At 42.1% G+C, this 19,647-nt stretch overlaps 1 protein-coding gene across 1 annotated transcript in view; it reads right to left on the bottom strand.

Annotated features, from left to right (window-relative positions):
• Nucleotides 1–2,080: 2,080 nt before the first annotated feature.
• Nucleotides 2,081–19,647, bottom strand: part of SPMIP2 (sperm microtubule inner protein 2) — a 56,552-nt gene continuing 38,985 nt past the window's right edge. Inside the window, exons 4-5 of the mRNA XM_053910485.1 lie at nt 4,529–4,715; nt 2,081–2,146 (exon numbers count right to left, since the gene is read on the bottom strand). Of these exons, the coding sequence (XP_053766460.1) occupies nt 2,081–2,146; nt 4,529–4,715 (253 nt within the window). The remainder of the gene's footprint in view (nt 2,147–4,528; nt 4,716–19,647) is intronic.

Here is a 19,647-nt window from a genome sequence, read left to right as displayed (position 1 = left end):
TCAATCCTGCCTCTAGACTGCCTTTGAACTTGAACTGCAACATCATTCTTGCCTGGGTCTCCAGCCTCCTTGCCTACCCTGCAGATGTTGGATTTGCCAGCCTCTACAGTCATGTGAGCCAATTTTTAAATTCCATAAAATCAGTCAGTCTATCTGTACATCCCATTGGTTCTGTATCTCTGGATAACCCTTAAGTACCCACCCATACTAAGTACCTAATGTAGGTACTTAAGCTATCAGTCCAATAATACATATGGTGACCCCAAAATGGAATGGGGTAGTCAGAATATGGTCATACTAAGGTATACGAGTAGACTTTGGGGAAAAGTCCTTTAACACGGTAAACAGGACAGATGTCAGAGTTGTCCCTTAAGGGTTAAGATACAAGGCACATGGTCTCTGAATGTGTGCTGCAAAGGAGATGTTGAGAACAGGAAAAGCGAAAGTGAGAAGCAGCCCACTGAGAGGGCGAGGAAGGTGGTAACGCTCCATTCCCAGTGGAGGGAAAAAGCTCCCTTCCTGTAGAGAGGAATCCTGGCCTTGCGTGTTACCTACTTACAGCCGAGCTCCTCCCTCTGTGTTCACGGGGATCGCGAATCATCAGTTGTCATTCCTTTTTCTCATTTTCCAGTTCTCAGTCTACCGACTTTTTCTACTCAGTGTGTAGAAGGAAAATTTCACCCATATTAACCTTTTCTCCTATGTTCCTCTGTCTGTCCTCTTTATTCTAAATTTCTCCTTCCTTTCACAACTAAGCTTTCCCTACAGAGGTTTACTTGGCGTTCACTCCTCTGCCTCCTGTTCATTCTCTCCTTACTGTCACGGTCCCCTCACCTCCCTCCCTCCTCTCACGAGGCCTGAGGTTCAGTCCCTACTTTGTTCTTTTCCACTGTTACTGAAGGCTTTCCCCACACCCCGTCAGCACGAAGAAGAGCCGTTGAATCTAGTACTTCCTTTGTCTCTAATACATCACGTTTCGTTTCTATTTGCCTTCTGTGAATCCCTGCTCGTTTGTCAGTTGAGCTACCGAAATGCCTTTCGAACTCATCTTCCTTTCATGTCAAATACTTCTGATCTTCCAGGCAGTGTCTAAATAATCTTGCCATAATAAAGTTGATTACTATCACTTTTATTTAAAAGTCAGCCCAGTAAATTCCAAGTTCCTAGCATCATGCATTCAAACGACACCACTGGTCCCTCTTCCCTTGTCTAATCACCACATACATGTCTTGGCACACTATTTTCCAGCCATATGGAACCACATGTACTTCCTCCAAAGCACTAGGTGGTGCTTGCCTTTGCCTTGCCAACTTGTTCTTTCCAGTCTCCCTTCCATTCCCTCACTCCATCAAGTACTTCCTCTTCCTAGCTCAACATGCATTAATTCACTGTCAGGTCCTCTAGCCCTTACCACCCAAGGTCCCTAGAGCAGCAGCAGATGCATTGCCTGGGACCTGGAGAGAAATGCACAATCACAAGCCCCATCCCAGACCTACCGAATTAGAATCTGCATCTTAACGCGATCTCCAGATGATCCGCGTACACCTTAACATTTGAGAATGACTGCTTTCGCACTCGATGTGAATGAATGAATGAGGGAAGAATGTGTCAATCACTGAAACTATACCCATGAAATAGAAATGGATGATGATAAAAAATGTGTCACATACACATAAAGTTGATTAACACTTTAGTGGCTATTACTCATGTGGAGACAAAAAAAGTGAATCAAATATCAAAAAGGGAAAATAAGTGGACTAGAAGGTAGAGCTTGAGAGGCATTTTGTGATTTTTAAAAAGAAATTTGGAGAAATGTAGTAGAAAATACAGTTTAGAAATTTGTCCAACTTTCAAAAATATTTGTAAGCATTTTAGGTAAATGTATAAAAAATGATACATACTGTTAAATACCATGAATTGCATTTTAGAAGCATTTTAATTGCATTCTAAGCTTAGGTTTATAACTAGAAATCCAAACCCAAGGACCTGATTATATAAAATATTCCCATTTTGAGCCACCTGTCTTGATAAGAAAACATGATATTGTGTATGGCATTATGTTTCTAAGACTTCTGCCAAATCACTCAGTACCACTGACAAATTTCTCCCTTTTTGAGGCTGCTTCCAGCGCACAGTTCTGAACCATCTAGCGTAAAGATGGAAGGTGTGCCAGCACTCCGGATAAGTATAGCAATGGTAGCCGCTCACGGGTGGCTAGTGTGGGACATTGTGTTGGAGGCTTTGCACATGTATTCATTATTTACTTTTGAATTTATAAGCACACTTGCTTCAAGTTATTTTCATAGAGGACAATTTATATTAGATGGGGGAGGCTTGAGTACTTAATTAAAGTGTCATCTGTAAGAATCCTATGGGATGGCCCCAAAAAATGGACTTGGGAAATGAGTTTCTAATGTATCTCTGGTTATTTAGAAGAAAGCCTAGCTGATAAAAAGGTTATTTTGAATGATACAGTGTTTTGTTTTATTTCTGGAGGGGAAGAGATGTGACCAAGTGATCGATTACTCTCACCAACAATGAGTGAAACCCACCCCAGGTGCCCTTCGATGTGATGCACTGAGAATGACAACATCACTTCCCTCGGGGTCCTGCCAGAAACACGCAGCCCGAATCGACCCATGAGAAAGCGTCAGGTAGATCCAAGTCAGAAGATGTTCTATAGCACTGGTCTATACTCTTCAAAATGGGTCAGTGCTGTGAAAGCCCAAGACTAAGGGAATGCTCCAAAGTGAAGGAGACTGAAGAGACTTGCGGAGTAAATGTAATGAGTGATCCTAGGTGGGATCTTGGATCAGAGAAAAATACAAAGGACATTATCGGGTCAATTAATAAAGTTGGATTATGAACTATAGATTAGATACCAATTTTAAACGGGTATGCCACAAGAATTTTTAAAACGTGCAATACCTGACTAGTCAGGGGCACTGACCTCTTTTCCCTTATGTTGTCAAATAAGAAAAAGACAACAGCCAACACAACAACAGCCATTGGTATGAATGAGTCAAAATTATACCCATTTTTTGTCAGAGTGGCAAAAAATATAAAATCTTTTTTGATGAGCTTCAGAATTTTAGTAATTATGTGTGCCATGAGATGAAAAAAGTTGAAAGTCACTGGATTAGATGATGATAATGTATCAATGTTAAATTTCCTAAATCTTATAACTGTACAGTGTTTTGTGAGAGCATATCCTTGTTCTTAGGGAATACAGCCGGAAGTATTTAGGGGTAAAGGAGCATCATGTCTGCAACTTACCCTCAAATGGTTTGGAAGAAAACAAATACATATGTGTGCGTATGTGTATATTTACACACATAGAAAGAAAGCATTAAAGCAAATTAACAACTGATTATTCTGGGTGAAGAATGTGTCAGGAGTTCACTTTCTCCTGTTCCTGCAATACTTCTGCAAGTTTGAAATCATTTCAAAATGAAAAGTCTCTTAACAGATTTTTTAATAGACAATTTTTTTAAGTTAAAAACCCCCCATATATAGGTTTGTTCGGTTGATTTAGTGACTGATAGAAGAGGCCTTTGGGATCGTACAATTTATGATCGCTCCAGTCCTACACAAATTTAGTTCAGAGATGGAAAGTTACTAATACAAGTCTCTTCTACACACTATCGTAAATCCTGTCGTTTGGACCCAGCCCAAAACTCAGACCACTAAGAATATTAGCGACCGAACTGCTCCCTTTTCAACACAAAGTGTCCCTGGGGTCAGGACCTACCAAGGAGGACTTCTACAGACCCCTCACGGAATGTTTCCAATAGATACAATTAATTGCTAATGAATCAGATTTCTGGCGACAGACGGTAAGCGATATTCTAGGGAGTTGGCAAGATTCAGTGGAGTCAGGAGACTCTCTTTGTGCACAGAGCATGCGTCTCCAAGTGGAGCTCAGCTGTTCTGTTATTGGAAACGCGGCGTGACTGCCGTGTGCACTGTGCTGTGGGGTTGTGCAGAAGAGCCTTAGGAAGTAGTTGTTGATGGGAACATATACTCTTGTATGTTCTTTACTTGATTCCCATGATAACTACAAAATATTCATGACAAATACCAATATTCCCATTTTATTAAAAACTTGCTCAAGATTCCATAGACAGCAATGGGAAAGATTTGAACTGCTGTATTCTCACTCTGCTAGGCCGTCTGGAAGGGTTTTAAGAAGGCTTAAGGATTTGCATCCATTTCACAGACAGAGCTTTCTCAGTATTGGAAGTCAAGGGGCTGACCTCCCTTCAGGTCCAACCACATGATCGATGGGCAGTTGTAAAGACTGAACCCCACAACCTCTTGTTTTCTTCAGCTATAAAGTGGGAATCGTACCCACCTACCCACAGCATAGACATTACTGTGGAAGTCCAATATAAATTACAGAATGATTTGATAGGTTAAAAGGAGCTATAAAACATTATTAGCGGTATTACTGTCATATAGCATTCTCTAATGTATATAGTGAAAGAGCTTGATGTTTTCTATGATTCAGAAAAGCAGATGATCGTACCTCCTTTTTGGCTGGCTTTGGCGGCTTAGGTGGACTGGAAGCCCTTGGCAGCGTTGCCTTGCTCTGTCTAACGAGGGAGGCCCCTTTGGAATTTCTTAGATTGGTGTTCTCATAATCACCCATATTCCAGGCAATTCGACCACGGCTGAATCTTCCTAGCATATCCATAATATAAGGTTTTGGTTGCCTGAAACAGGAACAAATTGGTCAGTTCTCAAATTGGAAGGACCTACAAACAAAGCCACCAGTTTTCAAATACTTAAGATTTGTCTGTTTACCTTGTGATTCGAGGTGACTTCTAGCCACAAGGCTTGGGAAAGCTAACGCCCTGAGCCACTGTTCTGAGAAGTTTCCGGGCTGTGCCCACTCACTTCGCTGGACATCCAGCTGCTGAAGATGGGGAACTGCCTTAACCTAGGAACCTAACTGATGCGTTCGCCCCTGTGTCATGACTGCCCCTCAGGTCCGACAGGCCGAGCACGCAAGATGCTGAGAAGCGGAAGGTGAGATGCTCAGGCTGAGTCTCTGCGAGACCCACAAGTTCTGCAAGACACAGTTTGCTCGCGCTGAGATCTCAGGGGAATTCAGGAAAGCACCAGCGCTGCGATTCCCAACTCTGGCTTTGGACAGCATATCAGAAGAATGATCTAGGCTTTATTCTCTTTCCCCAGGGAAATGCTTTTCTAGGTTCCCACACCCCTAAATTAGAATATTATTCGAGGACTGCCTTCCCATTGTAAAGGGCCCACTCAGAGGGGAAAAGACAAAGGACCAGAGGACGAGGATCTGCCATCCCATTTGGAAGGCTGGCGTCACTCTAGAGAGCCTCTTGGGGCTTCTTACTCCACCTCTACCTGGGCGCTCAGAGCCTGGACCGCTGCAGATCTCCCTTCCTCGAATCTGAGTTCCATGGGTTCCCAAGTCCTTTGGATCAAGATTTGTGGCAGGTCTGTATCGCTCACTCAAGGACGTGTGCACACAACTCTACCCAGCATAGTATGCGGCAGAGGAAGCAGCACTTTGGAACAAAGTTCCTGTGTCATACAGCTTACATTCCAGTGGGGGAGACAGACAATTAAAATAAGTCAGTCAAATTTGGGGAAGTACCATTAGGAATAATAAATCCAGATTAGGAACAGAAAATGCAGAGCATGCTATTTTTGTGAGGGGAAGCAGGAGACGGGGAGGTAATGCTTAAGTCAAGAGCCAGAGGAAGAGAGAGGCCGTGGGTCCTCAAGGCATGCAGGGTCAGACACTCCCTTCCACTCCCTGGAATCACAGGACCCCTGCCTGGGGAGGGGACTGGCCCCCCCTCTGCGGCACACCCTCCCCAACACTCCAACACTCCCCAGCAAGCCTGCAGAATAAAGTTCCAGCTCCTTAGCAAAGTACACAGGGTGTGTGTTCTTGCTATTTGCTTTTTGTCTGTTTTCTCTCCCGTTTTTAAAAATGGTGTGCCCGCAGGGACCTTTCTGGTCTGCTCTGCAGCCCCTCAGCCCCCCCCCACACACACACATACCCACACACACACACACACACACATACAGAGAGCTTCATGGGGCACTCACTGCCCCCCTCTGTGAGCTGGAGCTGAGCTCTCAGACCTTCAGACTTATGTTTCCACTGTTCTTCCTGCTGGTAGCTCCCTCCCTCCCTCCCTGACAAACTGTAGCCAAGGCTTTAAATGGCACCGTTTCTGTGAAGACTTTCCTTACTCCCGTCAGGCAGCACTTTCTCTCCTTCCACAGCATGTTACATGTGAATTCTTTTGTAGAAACTATTAGAATGTATTAAATTTCCAGGGCAGCAGGCTCTCTCCTCCAAACTCAGTGCTCCTACAGAGCCCGGAATATGTCTCATTCATCATCGGCTCCAGTGCCTGTTTCTCTGCCTGACAGTTCACACTCAACTAACTATTCTGTGATGGGTGGAGTAATGGGGGAGGGAGGGAGAACATCAGGATGGAATATCTTTTTATAAATTTTTTAAAATTTTGTCAATGACAGTTTACATTCAATGTTATTTTGCATTAGTTTCAGGGGTACGGCACAGTGGTTAGACAGTCACATACTTTGCAAAGTGTTCTTCCCAATATTTCTAGCACCCGCCTGGCACTACTTTCCCTCCCAACCCCCTCCACTCACCTACCCTGCAGCTTCCTCCTGGCCTCCCACCAATGGCAGGTGTGCAGGCAGAATGCATCCCCACAGTCTGCTTTGTCTGAGTTGTCTTATTTACAAATACAGATTAATAGCTGGGAATAGCCTCCAGAAAGTTTAAAGGGCAAAGATAGCTGATGGTTAGAATGTATGGGTCAGGCATGGTTTATAGTTCACATTAGCTTGATTAATGGTTCATAGGAAAGCCATTTCGTGCAAACGTGCCACATTTTCTTAAAAGTAACGTATTATAGAAGTACTGATACTGAGAAGTTCAGAAAAATCCTTGCATGCAGTTTGTCTTCATTGAAGCACGAAGATATTTTATAATCTTTTATTTTAAATTCTGACTGCCCTATGTCCTTGAATCTTGAATCACCGGGAGCAATGGGAAGTTAAAAATTAGTTGTAATTCAAAGATTTTAAGGGTTTTGTAGAAGTTCTAGCCACACCCACCATGGAGAATTATGCATACCACATTGAACTTAGAAATGAGCCACAAAAGTCAAAAGAGGTAAACCAAGAAGCAGAAGCTCGGGCTCCAGATGGAGCGGGAATACCAGGCTGTCAGTAATGGTTCACCGTTAGTGCCAAATGCACAACAGCACATACACACACATACACACACACAAAAATCCAAATAATGCAACCAAACGTTCTTAATGTAGCATTCTTACTGTTAACTTTTAGGGCTCAGGGTTTTTTTTCCCTTTTGAAATAATTCCAAGCCTCCAGAAACGTGGAAGCGCAGTGCAAATGCTGCTTTTCCTGGACTATTAGAGGTGTGTGTTGCCGTGATCCTATCCTCCCCAAATACTTGCGTGTGTCATTCCTACAAACAAGGACATTCTACAAAACCTCCATATAACCATCAAAATCAGAGGAACTCAGAAAAGTCACATGTTTGAATTACTACCATCTAGTCCTCAGACACCATGTGCGTTTTGCCAGTTGTCCCTACAGTGTCCATTCTGCAAAAGGATCCAGTTCAGAACGTAATGTTTAGTGTTCTGCTCTCTCCAGTCTCCTTCAGTCTGGAACCGTGTCTCAGTCTTCCTGGGATTTTCACACAGCTGTGACGCTTTTGAAGAGCACAGACCAGGTATTTTGCAATGTCCCTCGATTTGGATTTACTTTGTTTCTTCTTGGTTAGATGCAGGCTAGATGTCTTCGAGCAAGAATGGCACAGGACGGCCATGGTGAGACTTGTCCTACTTCTGGTGCGGCTCACACAGGTCTCTTGATTAAGGTAGTGTCTGCCAGGCCTCTCCCTTGTAAAATTACTTTTTCCCTTTGTTATTACTATTTTGTCAGAAAATACTCTGAAACTATGTCAAAAATCTCATCCTACATCAAATGTTCAATCATTCTTTTATTTCTTTACCTCAGTGTGGACTCATGGTTTCCTATTTTACTCAGTGGGCTGTAATCCATTTATAATGTTCATTTTCATGTTCAAGTTGTCCTAGATTTGGCTAGGAGGAGCCCTTTCAGTCTGGCTTCTGTGTCCTTTTGACATGACCTTGTCATTCTTTGAGCATTTCCTTACTTTTTAGCACAAAAAAGTTTCTAGTTTCATCTTTCCCTTCCCTAACCTCATGATAATCCAGTTCTTGAAGGAACCCTAGTTCCTTTTATTGGAAGGTGGTATTTAGAACTCAAGACGTGAGTGCTGGGCATATCACTGTCACGCATCCATCTCAAACATTACACAGGGTTCATCAGGGGGTTAATTCTCATTTTATTATTCTGCAAATACTTATTTGCAGGTCTTTTTGACAGTGGAAAACGTGGCTCTCATTCTCTCTCTCTATTTACTTATTTAACCAGTCGTTTTGTCTGTAACCGATCTCCCATTGCTCCCAGCCCCCCCTCCCTTACTTCTCATATTGCTTCACCTACATTTCTTTTGCAGGGTCTTTTATTCTTTTTGCTTCTTTACCATTAGTATTCCCAAGAATTCCCTGTGATTCTCATCTCTTGGTACACTACCACCCACATCCAAACTAGGCAGGAAAGAGCATTTATATCCAAGGACCCAACCAACATCAACATACTGATGTTTACGATTTTTACTTTCAGCTCTACAATCTAAACATAAATTCCCAGCTTCTTACTGAACATAGGGCCAGGATGTCTCATAGCTATTAATAACTTCTAGCATTTATTGAGATATACGAGGTTCCAGACACTATGCTAGTTGTTTTATGTGTATTACTTCTAATCTTCATAATAACCCCACACAATAGGTATCATTTCCTAGCTTTTACACCTGAGATTAAATTGAATAAGTCATTTATCCAAGATCAAACAGTTACAAAGCAGTAAATCTAGGGTTTGAACTCAGAGTTGTCTGATTCTAAATTTATGCAATTATTTCATCTGTAAAATGGAGGTGATACTATTATAATACCTACTCTTTATGAGGACTAAATGAGCTAATACTTATAAAGCACTTAAAATAGTATCTGGCCCATAGTAAAACCCCAATAACTGTTGACTCTGTTGTCATTGTAGGATGCTGCCTCTCAGCTCATCTCCCCATGGCACTGCTTCCTCCCCCGTCTGCCCGCGGATGCCCTCTCCTTCCTCTACTTCCTGTTTTGGACAATGACATAAGCATATACCCAGCCTCTCAAGAGACATATCAGAATTGCTGTGGACTTTTACATCTGCTCCTTCCCTCCACATGCGGCTGTTTGCCGAGTCTCACTGAGGCTTTTTCCAAACTCTATCACCATCAACTAATTCAGGCTCCCATCATTGCAGTTATTCCAGTATCACTTAATTTGTTTTCCTTCAGCCTCTTCTCTGCTCCATCTATGCCACAAACAGTTTGCTACACCTATTACACAGTAGGTATTCTTTCTAACACACACGTTTACTATATCACTTCCTTACTTAAGATTTTAAAACAGTCTGTTCCCTATAAAACTAAGCACAAGATCTTCAGTATGGAATTTAAAACATGCACAATCTGTTCCCTGTACTGTAACTTCCATCATACCCCCAAAGCAATATCCTTATGTTTTAGCCACAACATCAGACAATGAGCCATTTCCTCAACGCATCACCAAAGTTCACTTCTCCAGGTCTTTGCTTATGTGATGTGAATCCTATGGCTGAAATTCCTTTCCTGGCTCCACCCCCAAGCTCTCCTTTTTGATTTCCCACTCAGCTTTAAAAATGCAGCTCATGTTACCTCTCCCACAACGCATTCCTAAATGCTACCCGAACTCCAACACGGGGCCAGAGCTGTGACTGCCGGTGTCCCCCACGGTACATCGTTCATACCTGTGGCACTGGCTATTGTTGTGCCGACCTTCACCCTCAGTAAATCTGCAATGGGAAGAATCTGTTTCTTACTTTTTTTTTTTCCAGTGGCTAGCAGAGTTCCTGAACACAGGAAATATTTTCAGTCAATTTTGCTTGCATCTATGACGATACAAAAAATGTTTTGTGGTTATCCCCAGTGAGACTGTGTGTACACCTGATAGAGGATTTGGAGTGAAGTGGAACTGATTTTAAACACACACACTTCTTTTGCTGTTTGAATTTTGAAAACTGCGAGCATGTGTTATTTTTATCATAAAACATGTCCACATTTTCCTTAAAAACTATTGGTTATTTGGGCAATGGCCGAAATTTTCCTCATTGACTGGACAGCAGAGAAATGGGGTGAGAAGATAAAACAGACTTGAGCACTAAGTTAGGAAGTGACGAGCTGGACCTTGCTTATACAACGGTCTAAAACCCATGGGACAAACTTGACTTTAATTTTGACACTTCTGCCAGAGAAAATACTGTGGACACCTGGAGAGGGGACCTGTAGGGTGGGTGCTCTTCTTGGTCTTCTGGGTTCCTGCCTTTTTGTGACTCTGGGCCTGCAGGAGATCCTGGGGTAGCCACTTTGATTTAGGACCAAACTATTCAATGAACACTCAGTATGTTGGCAAATGAACTGGCTAGAGTCATGTTTACTTAAATCCATCAAAGTAGCTGGTTATTCTGGAGGCTGACTACCCAGGGTCAGTCTTGTCCAAAAGTAAACCTTTTTCTACTGTTTTGACATCTTCTGAGTTCCCTCTGGTTGACAAAAATAGTTCTAATAAGTGGTAAAATTACTGCCTTTGGGATTCCAAAGTTAAAGAAACAAACTGCCAACTGTGTAAGTTCCAGTGAGTCAGGCTGGTTATTTACTTGAGTCTCAAATAGAGACATATGGGGAAACTTCCCCTTAGGGCTTCAGCATTTCCCTTGTAGCATCATGAAGTGATGTAACTCTGGATATTTCTAGCCTGTGAAGAGGACCCTTACCGTATCTATCTTGTGACTTGAAAGCGTGACTACCTGTTTTCTTAGCAAGCTAGTTCCCTTAAATGTTTGCTTTCCTTGATTGCTGCTCCTTCCATTTCCAGAAGTACTCAAAAGCCATTGATAGCACAAGGAAATTTTTGAGAAACACATTTAGAAACCATTTGGCAGGATATGTGCTTTCTGAGAGAACAGCCCTCCTCTCCCTGTTATTTTCTCATTGGAACATTTGCAGGAAAACAAGTTCCCTGTTTGTTGAAGATCTTTCTTTATTTATGGTGTAGTCTACACCTAAAGTCAGAATCTGCCAAGGAATTAAAGCCCTAACTAGGGCTTTAAAGATGTTTTTAATTGAAGTTTTGTTTTTTGAATTGGTCTTGTACATCGATAGAGTGGGTATTTCTATGATACAGGCAGTTACAAATGTGGTATAATTTCAGAGATGCCGGCTACCTGAGATAATACTCCCTTGCTGCTGCCTTTTATTCTATGACCAGAGACCAGACTTCCAGTGCCCACAGCCGGCGAGAGGCACTGTGAAGTGGTGACCTGGCCCTTTTCTAGGGAACATCTTGCAGGGGTGGGGCCACTAAGGAGGGCCTGAGGAAGTTGGGGTGCTGCAGGTTAGTTCAAGCCATATCATCATTTAGTTATATCCAACCTTATCTCACATACATCGATCTTCCTTCCCTCCGTGCCCTTATTGAAATCATATGCAATGAAGTTGTGTCATGTTTTCAAAAGATTTTCATCTTAATCCTCTGGGATAGCATTTATTTGATTCTGAATTAACAGCTGTCATGGAGATGACTAAAAATATGAAATTGTCCTAGTATTTCCTATTTGGACAAACAAAATGAGGACACAACTAAATTTAGCAATTACCAGTAGATAAGAATTTTAAAGCTAATGGAATTTATCCTAAGTTACTTGTCCAGGAGATTTTTTTTGGTGAGTGGAAAGAGAAGCTTATAAAAGAAGCTAATTTTTAGTAACCCATCGTCAGAGAAGTTTATAGGGATTAATCTAGAAAGCATGTGTCATGCTTGCTTGTTTAATTTTTAGTCTTTAGGATGCTGGGAAAATTAAGGTTCTGCCCCTGAGTCGTAACTGAACCTGTTTAAAATAAAGTTTCAAAATAATAGTCGACTAAATGGTTAGGACAATATTGGAGGACATTTATAGCCTCAGAGATCCAGAAGCTGCCTATATTACTGGTCCTGTCTTTAGACAAGAGTCTTAGCCAGAGCGTGCTGAGCACACACCTGGTCGGTACCTGGTCGATGCCCCTGGGAGGCCACACGGAAAGCCAAGACTCTGTGCGAGACAGGTCCGTGGCGAATGGACCAAGATATTAGCACATGAACGAGCAATTGTTCACTTACTGCTGTGCCTATACATCAGTGAAGTGGCTACTAATAGGTTATTTGATTGCAATAAACTCCTTAGGTTAACCACTCATGATAAAATGTGGAAGATAAATGTTTACACTCGCTTGAAATTTTTATTCTTGTTTAGTAGTTCCCTCCTTCCCCAAAGAGCACAACGGCCTATGATCAGTTTTAGATAATTAACAATTCAAAATCAAATTTATTAAGTGGGTCTGTGTTATCTCTAGACACAAACTATGCAGAAGTAGATAGAATTATTTTAATTTATAAACGCAACTGTGCGAGCCCCATTAAGAAACATTACTGTTTCAAGGATAACAATGAAATTGCTTCCCAAAGAAATGTTTGGGAAAACACATGAGGTCTTCCGAAATTGCCAGCATAGCTACTGCAGACATAAGAACATCGCTTGAACCCTACTTTTGAAAGACAGAAAAAGATAACTAAGTGTAAGACTACTTATTTTCCTTTAAGTAGAAAAAGCCTGGCCCTGGCTGTAGCTGATGAATCCAGGGCACTTGAGTTGAAAGCTGGAGATGGAGAGACTCTCGTGTGGTGGGCCCTGTAGTTGAGTTCCCACAACGGAGCACTCTGCCAGATAGGTAGATGAGGACTGGCCTTCTGCCAATACCCATCTCCCCTTTGTGGGTCACCTATGCGTGGCCCTCGGAGCCCAGGGTGCACCTGAGCGTGGCTGCTTTCATGAATATTTACTCTCAGCATCCCTTCTTTCTTCCGCACCGCGCAAGCCACATCAAGTGACATTCCGCCTGGAAACGATGCTGAGAAGTCCTATGAGGCTCCCATAAGATGGGCATCCACTGCCAGTCTCGCCTGCTGCACAGCTGTCTGGACATGGGTCCCCTGGCCCTAGGGCACAGCTAGGTTAGCCAGGCTGGCCCCAGAATTCCCCCAGAGGGATATATCAATTCCCTGCCCTCTCAGGCTCTGGAAAGCCTCGGCCATCACCCTTTTGTAGTCACACCTGGGTCCTAGGACAAACTGTTTAGTCCACCATTCCTTGTGACAGTAAAAGAAAAACACAACCCAGGAAGGGATTGGCACCCAAAGAAACTACTTGTACTTGAACCCTTGTCTGAAGACCTGCGTTTGGGAGAACGCGGTCAAGTCACGCCAACATTCAGTCCATCGGGTTCATTCCTGTCGGCATTTCTTCAGAGTGTCACCACCATTCGATGTACCACCTTCACTCATTCGTTCCCTTGTCTTTTCTCCTCCCGTTGGAACGCCTGCTCCATGAGGGCAGGGGCCATTTCTGTGGGGTTCACTGACGTGTCCCAGAATCTAGCCCCTAGAACAGTGCCTGGCACAGAGTAGATGCTTAGTATATATTTGTTGAGTGAATTAAAAAAAGCCAGAGGCTTTCCACAAGCATGAATGCTGATTAGCCAGGGGAAATATGATCAGCAGGCAGCAAACACCAGTGCATAATTTTCACCGGTTGGAAAGAGAAGTTCAGGCTGGAGACACCTTTTGAGATGAACTTTTCCCACAGCTTCAGTTCACAGATGTTCACGGAGGTCTCCTGATTTGCAGCGCCATTCTAGCAAGCTGTCCCCAGGGGTGAAATCAGAGTTAGGTTCTTGTGCCCAGTATGCATTCAAAGACGTTGTACTGCCTAAGAGCACAGCTATCCCGCCACTGGTTCAAAGCTAAAGCACAGCTGAGATATTTCCCGTCATTTTTAGAAACTTTAAAAGGAACATCTTGTTCATAAAATAACTATTGAGGGAATGAGATGGAAATGCTCTCCCGCAGTCAAATTCTGTCATTTGAAAATCTATAACAAGCTCCTGGGCGTTTCGTTCTGACTGCCCCATTCTGAACATGGCGGGGGCCAAAGGACATGGCAGAATTTATTCCCACATAACTGCCACCTGACTGCATCACCAGAATGTCTGACCACGAGGTTACTGGAGCCAAACCTGGGTTACATCTCATCAAACTGCTGGGACCCTCTAACCGAACCCCTCTGCTCTCCTGAGGAGGAGTGGGCAAAGAACAGTAAAACAAGCTCACAGCCATGATGTTCAGTAAAAAACAAAGCCAGGGAACGACACGGGGTCAATGTATACTCATTGATAGCTTAGGTCATCCCTCCCACGACAGGTTACACGCTGGAATGGTAATCTTGAATCTCCACGATGGCCTTAATCACAAAGAAATGAGTCTCCAATCTTGACTTCTCTGTAATGCCAGAAAATTTACTCTTCCAATATAGAAAAGTATGCCTTCATAGGGAGGGGAAATAAAGCTGTTAACTATTTATTCACCAGTTAACTGGAGAATTCAATGCACTCTACTCCCCTGAACATGCTCATTAAACAAGGTTTAATTGAATCATTTTCTATTTTTTTTTGCCATTTTTATGTTTTACAAACCTGGGAAATATTTGGTAATTAACACATTTTACTTGCTTCATCTGTGCTATTAGTTATATAGTATTGTATAAGGATGTGATATTGCTAATTCTATTACAGATTCAAGCTATGAAGTTTGATTGTCACTATCCACTTTGAGCCATTTTGTCTGGTTTATAACATGTCCCCAAATACTACTGAGTCCTTTGCTCTGTATGCTGTGACTAATGAATAAAAATAAAATTAATCCAGAAAGGGAGGGAGGGAGGGAGGGAGGGAGGAAGGAAGAAAGGAAGGAAGGAAGAAAGAAAGAACAGAAGGGAAAGGAAGGGAAGGGAAGGGAAGAGAAAAGAGAAAGAAAGAGAAACCCACTCTTGGGGTTTCTTCTAGAAGGAGAGCATTGAAGGTTTAAGTGGTCCATGAAATTACAAACACCATATGCTTCAGACCTCTGATGGTGAGTATTTTGACTCAGCTTATTGCTTTTATTCCATAGGAAACACAAGCACTCTATTCGAAAGGCTTGTTAAATAGTCTAGCGCTACGTTGAAGTGAAGAGTGAACTGAAACAAGCAAGACCTCACATTCCCTGAAGTGAACACTTCTTTGTAACTTAGCCAAATTGTCTTCCCTGTGCTCCAGAATGTGAAAACTGCTGTCCTCGCCACAGTGATGTCGTCACCGGCACTTATCGGTTGCCCTTATGGGCGCCAGCTGGCTTCCTGAGACGGGGGTTACACAATCTGAGTCAAACATGTCATCTTCCTGTGCAGAATAACAATCCAAAAAGGTTCTTGTTGCCAAGAGTTTGTCCCCGATGTAGAAATACACAGCGGCGTTTACTAAGGTTTCCACTCAGCATCTTTTAAATGATTGATATGAAGTGATGCTCACTCATGCACATAGCCCCAGGGGCAGCTGTTGAAAAGCTTACCAGAAATGTGGCCTGTTAGATTGTCTAGGGTCACCTCTGAGGAATGTTGAATGTAATTCCTGGTGTTGTCAGAGATTGAGAGAATTTATGTAGGATGTGCAGGAAGTTCTGACAGTCTCCACAGCTGGGGGCTTCTGAAACTGTGCGGTGCTTCCTGGGCATCACTTGTTTATTCGTGTGTGTATCACCAAACAGCAAACGGAAGAAGGGCAAGCTGCGTTGGTTTCTGCGGCCTGGCAGCAAGGCAGGTGAAGGTCAGCTGGGAGACTGTCACAGTATTGACTCAGTTTAGCTTTGGGACAAGCTTACCTTTCCAAATGGTACATCTTGACCTTCATTAACTAAACATAAAGTAAATACAGTTTATTTTAAGTTATTTTGGAAATCTAAATATGCACAAAATACTTTAAAGATTCCTATGTACTCATTCCAACTTCAAACATTATCAATTTATAGCCAATCTTATTAAACTTCTTTCCTACTTATCCTCCTCTTCCTGGTATAACTAAAAAATATGAAACTCCTTTTTAACATAATCACAATGCCATTTTTCCTCTTAAAAAATATAATAATTTCACCAAATACTCAGTCTTCAAAATTCTATTTTTCTCATAAATGTTATGATTTTTAAGTTTGTTGTTAGAAACAGAATCCAAATAAATTTCACATCTTGCAGTTGTTATGTCTTTTAAGTTTCTTTTAATTCATAAGTTCTCTTTCATCTCTCTTCTCCTTCTCTTCCCCTCCTCCTCTTCTTCCTCCTCATCTTTCTTCACATTATTTATTGAAGAAACAAAGTTTTGTTTCCATTTGTCCTATAAAATTTCCCACAGTACATTTTTCCGACAACATCTCCATATTGTCATTCAGCATTTTCTGCTGTCGTCTTATTTATTCTACATTGTTAGTTGGATTTACAGGCCTCATCTAAATTAGGTTTTGGGGCCACACTACTGTCTAGTTTGTTAGGGCAGCCATAACAGTACCAGCGACTGGGTGGTTTAAACAACACAGCGCAACTTTCTCACAACTCTGGAGGCCAGCAGTCCAAGGTCAAGTTGTCGTCAGGGTTGCTTTCTTCTGAGGCCTCTCTGCATAGAAGATGTCTGTCTTCCCCATGTGTCTACATGGGTATTCCTCTGTACGAGTCTGGGTTCTAGTCTCCTCACCAGGCCACTGCTCCTTTGGGATTAGTTGTCACCCTAATGACCTCATTTTAATTACCTCTTTGAAGAATCTGTTTCTAAATATAGTTACATTCTGAGGTGCTGGGGGTTAGGACGTCAACATGTGAATTTTAGGGGGGGAAATTTAGCTCATAACAACTACTTTCCAGGTGGTGGTGTGTTCTGTCATCAACATGTACACACAGGGGGAGGTGAAAGTAGGTTTATAGTTGTGAGTAAGCAAAACAGAGAGTTTATTCTTATATTAATTGTCGCATTATTTTCCACGCCAACAACTGTAAACCTACTCTTTCCCCCACCCTGTAATAACTAATCGTTTCTCTTTTTCTGGTTTTGGCAGCCATCGGTGATTGATGCCTAGATTCATTAATTTATTAGCGTTTGCAAGGTGGTTATGTCCTAATTCCTTTATTCCTTCTTTATGTGTTTGCTAGATTGCTTTGATTCTTTTAAGGTCGCATCTTCTATTTGGTTTGCAGTGGTATAGTTTGTAGTGGAAAGGCAGGTTCATATTTGATTCCTTCCTTTTATTTAGTCATGTTCAAAATAAGTTGGTTCATGGGAATTCTTCAATGTGACCAGTTGGCCATGGTCCTTTAGGTGACATTATGAACTCATGAATGTTTATGTACATGTATATGTAGGTAGATGTATATAAATCCACTGAGGCTACCACCCTTTTCTCCAAGTTGTTTGGTTTGGGGTTTTTTTGGCCAGTGAGGGTCTCCTCAAGGTTGGCTTCTAAGTCCCTTAGCTAGGACTGTAGTCATCTGGGATAGCTCCCTCGCCTGGTACGGCAGGGTATACCAGGCTCCTGTTTTCCATTTACTTCCCCAGATACACAGTCAGCCATTCATCCAAGCCCAGTTCCTTTTGGTGGACAAGCTTTTTGATGAGTAGAATCAAGTACTAGTGGAGCTCAGAGCTACTGAGTTGGTTCCCATGTCTAGGCCTTTATAGTGAATAGCACCATGAAAAAAATATATAAACACACACACAGACATATATGTACACATGTATCTACCAGTCACATTCAGGATTTGCTTTTCAGCTCTTTTACCTTAACATTTATGTTTCCTTTCTCCACTGTAAGAATCTGGTACTCAACCAAACCAGGGATGACTGAACAATCACCTCATTGCTCACTTGCTTTATCCCTCCGCAGAGCCAGTGCGACACCACCAACACTTCCGCCAAGCTTTGAGCAGATCTTTTGTTCTTAGACCATATCCCACTAGAGATTTATACTCCAATTTCTGTGCATTAAAGTTTCTTGGAATAATTCTCTCTGTGGGTTAAATCATCAACTATTAATAGATACCCATTTAGGATTTTTTAAAAATTTATATTTACATTAGTTTATCTTACACATAAGAAGTCAGGTGTAAGTTCCATCTCATAGGTAAGACGTGTCAAACCAAGTGTGGAACCACTCAGGCTTCCCTATTTTTTCCTTGTTGTTGTCGCCATATGCACCTAACCCAGAGGAAGGGTTGGGTGGTATCGTGGTAGATTTGGAGGAGCTGACGCCTGAATCGTGCCTTACTGAATAGCTGCAAAGAGTGACTTTGATTCTGGGGGAAACTGTCTTGAAGGCCTTAGCTGTGCTCAGTGAAGAACACATTTGTTCTGCTACCCACCATGTAACTTTTCTTTGCATTTTAATGAGTTCGCCTTTAGGATGCCAGAGAGAAAATAAGCCACAGGTTCGGTATAAATCCTACCATCTTTATATGTTGCTGTAGAGGCTGGAGATGAGAACCTTCTGTCAAATATGTGGTCATTGTGCTCCAAGGTAATTCACCTGAACATGTGACGTTCCATCTCTAAAATGATAGCACCTTGGAATCTAAATACAGCAATCCTAGAGCTAACTCCGATCTGTCCTTCAAGCGCAGATGACCTTATGCAGCTTTCCTGAATCCTCCTCAAAGTTTACATTCCCAAATATACATTTCCATTGCACCCGCTAAAATACTCCCTGTTGTAACAAGCATTGCGCTTAGTAGTTACACTTTGTTAAGAATCTAAACTCAGCACCAAGTGTAGTGCCAGGCACACTTACATAACCAATACCTATTGGTTGACCAAATATTTTGATCACTGCATCCTAATACACTCTAGTATAATTATCTGTTTATGTGTCTCCTCCTCCCACTCTATGATAAGCTCTTTGAGGGCAGGAACTCTGTCTTATTTCTGTGGTATCACACTTGTCCATAATACGGACAGAATAAAGAACAAAAGTGATGCTATTGAAAACTGAATTAGAATAGAGGGTAAACGCAAGATGCTCTTGAGGATCATGTTATATGTATGTGGACACATTAAAGGATAAAGTGATGACATACTTTTAATCTCTCAACTTTGGTTTAACGCCGCAGCCTGACCTCTGTACCCTCGGACCTTCTCTGTGTTGAATCCATGCTGGGGATTTCGCATCCACTGACTTCATTCTCAAGACAACCCCATGTGGTAACTCTTTATCATTCTCTTTTTTATCTTGACACTGAGGTGCAGAGAGCACCTACATTTCCTAAAAGAAGGGAATTAACCCAACTACATCCAACTCCAAAGTCTTGTTTATAGGACCTTCCAATTATGAAAATCTGAAATTATCAGCAGTCTTAAAAGAAAAAGTAAAAAAAGAAAAATAATGAAAAGCAAAAATGATAGTAAGTAATGCGCATTCAATGGAATGGATGGTTATTATTTTGTTGTTTCATCTGGTAATATAGATATTAGCTAAATGA

The sequence above is a fragment of the Desmodus rotundus genome, chromosome 9, assembly GCF_022682495.2.
Source record: "Desmodus rotundus isolate HL8 chromosome 9, HLdesRot8A.1, whole genome shotgun sequence".
NCBI lineage: Eukaryota > Metazoa > Chordata > Mammalia > Chiroptera > Phyllostomidae > Desmodus > Desmodus rotundus.
The sequence above is the reverse complement of the archived record's forward strand: the minus strand, read 5'-3'. Positions and strand labels throughout refer to the sequence as shown.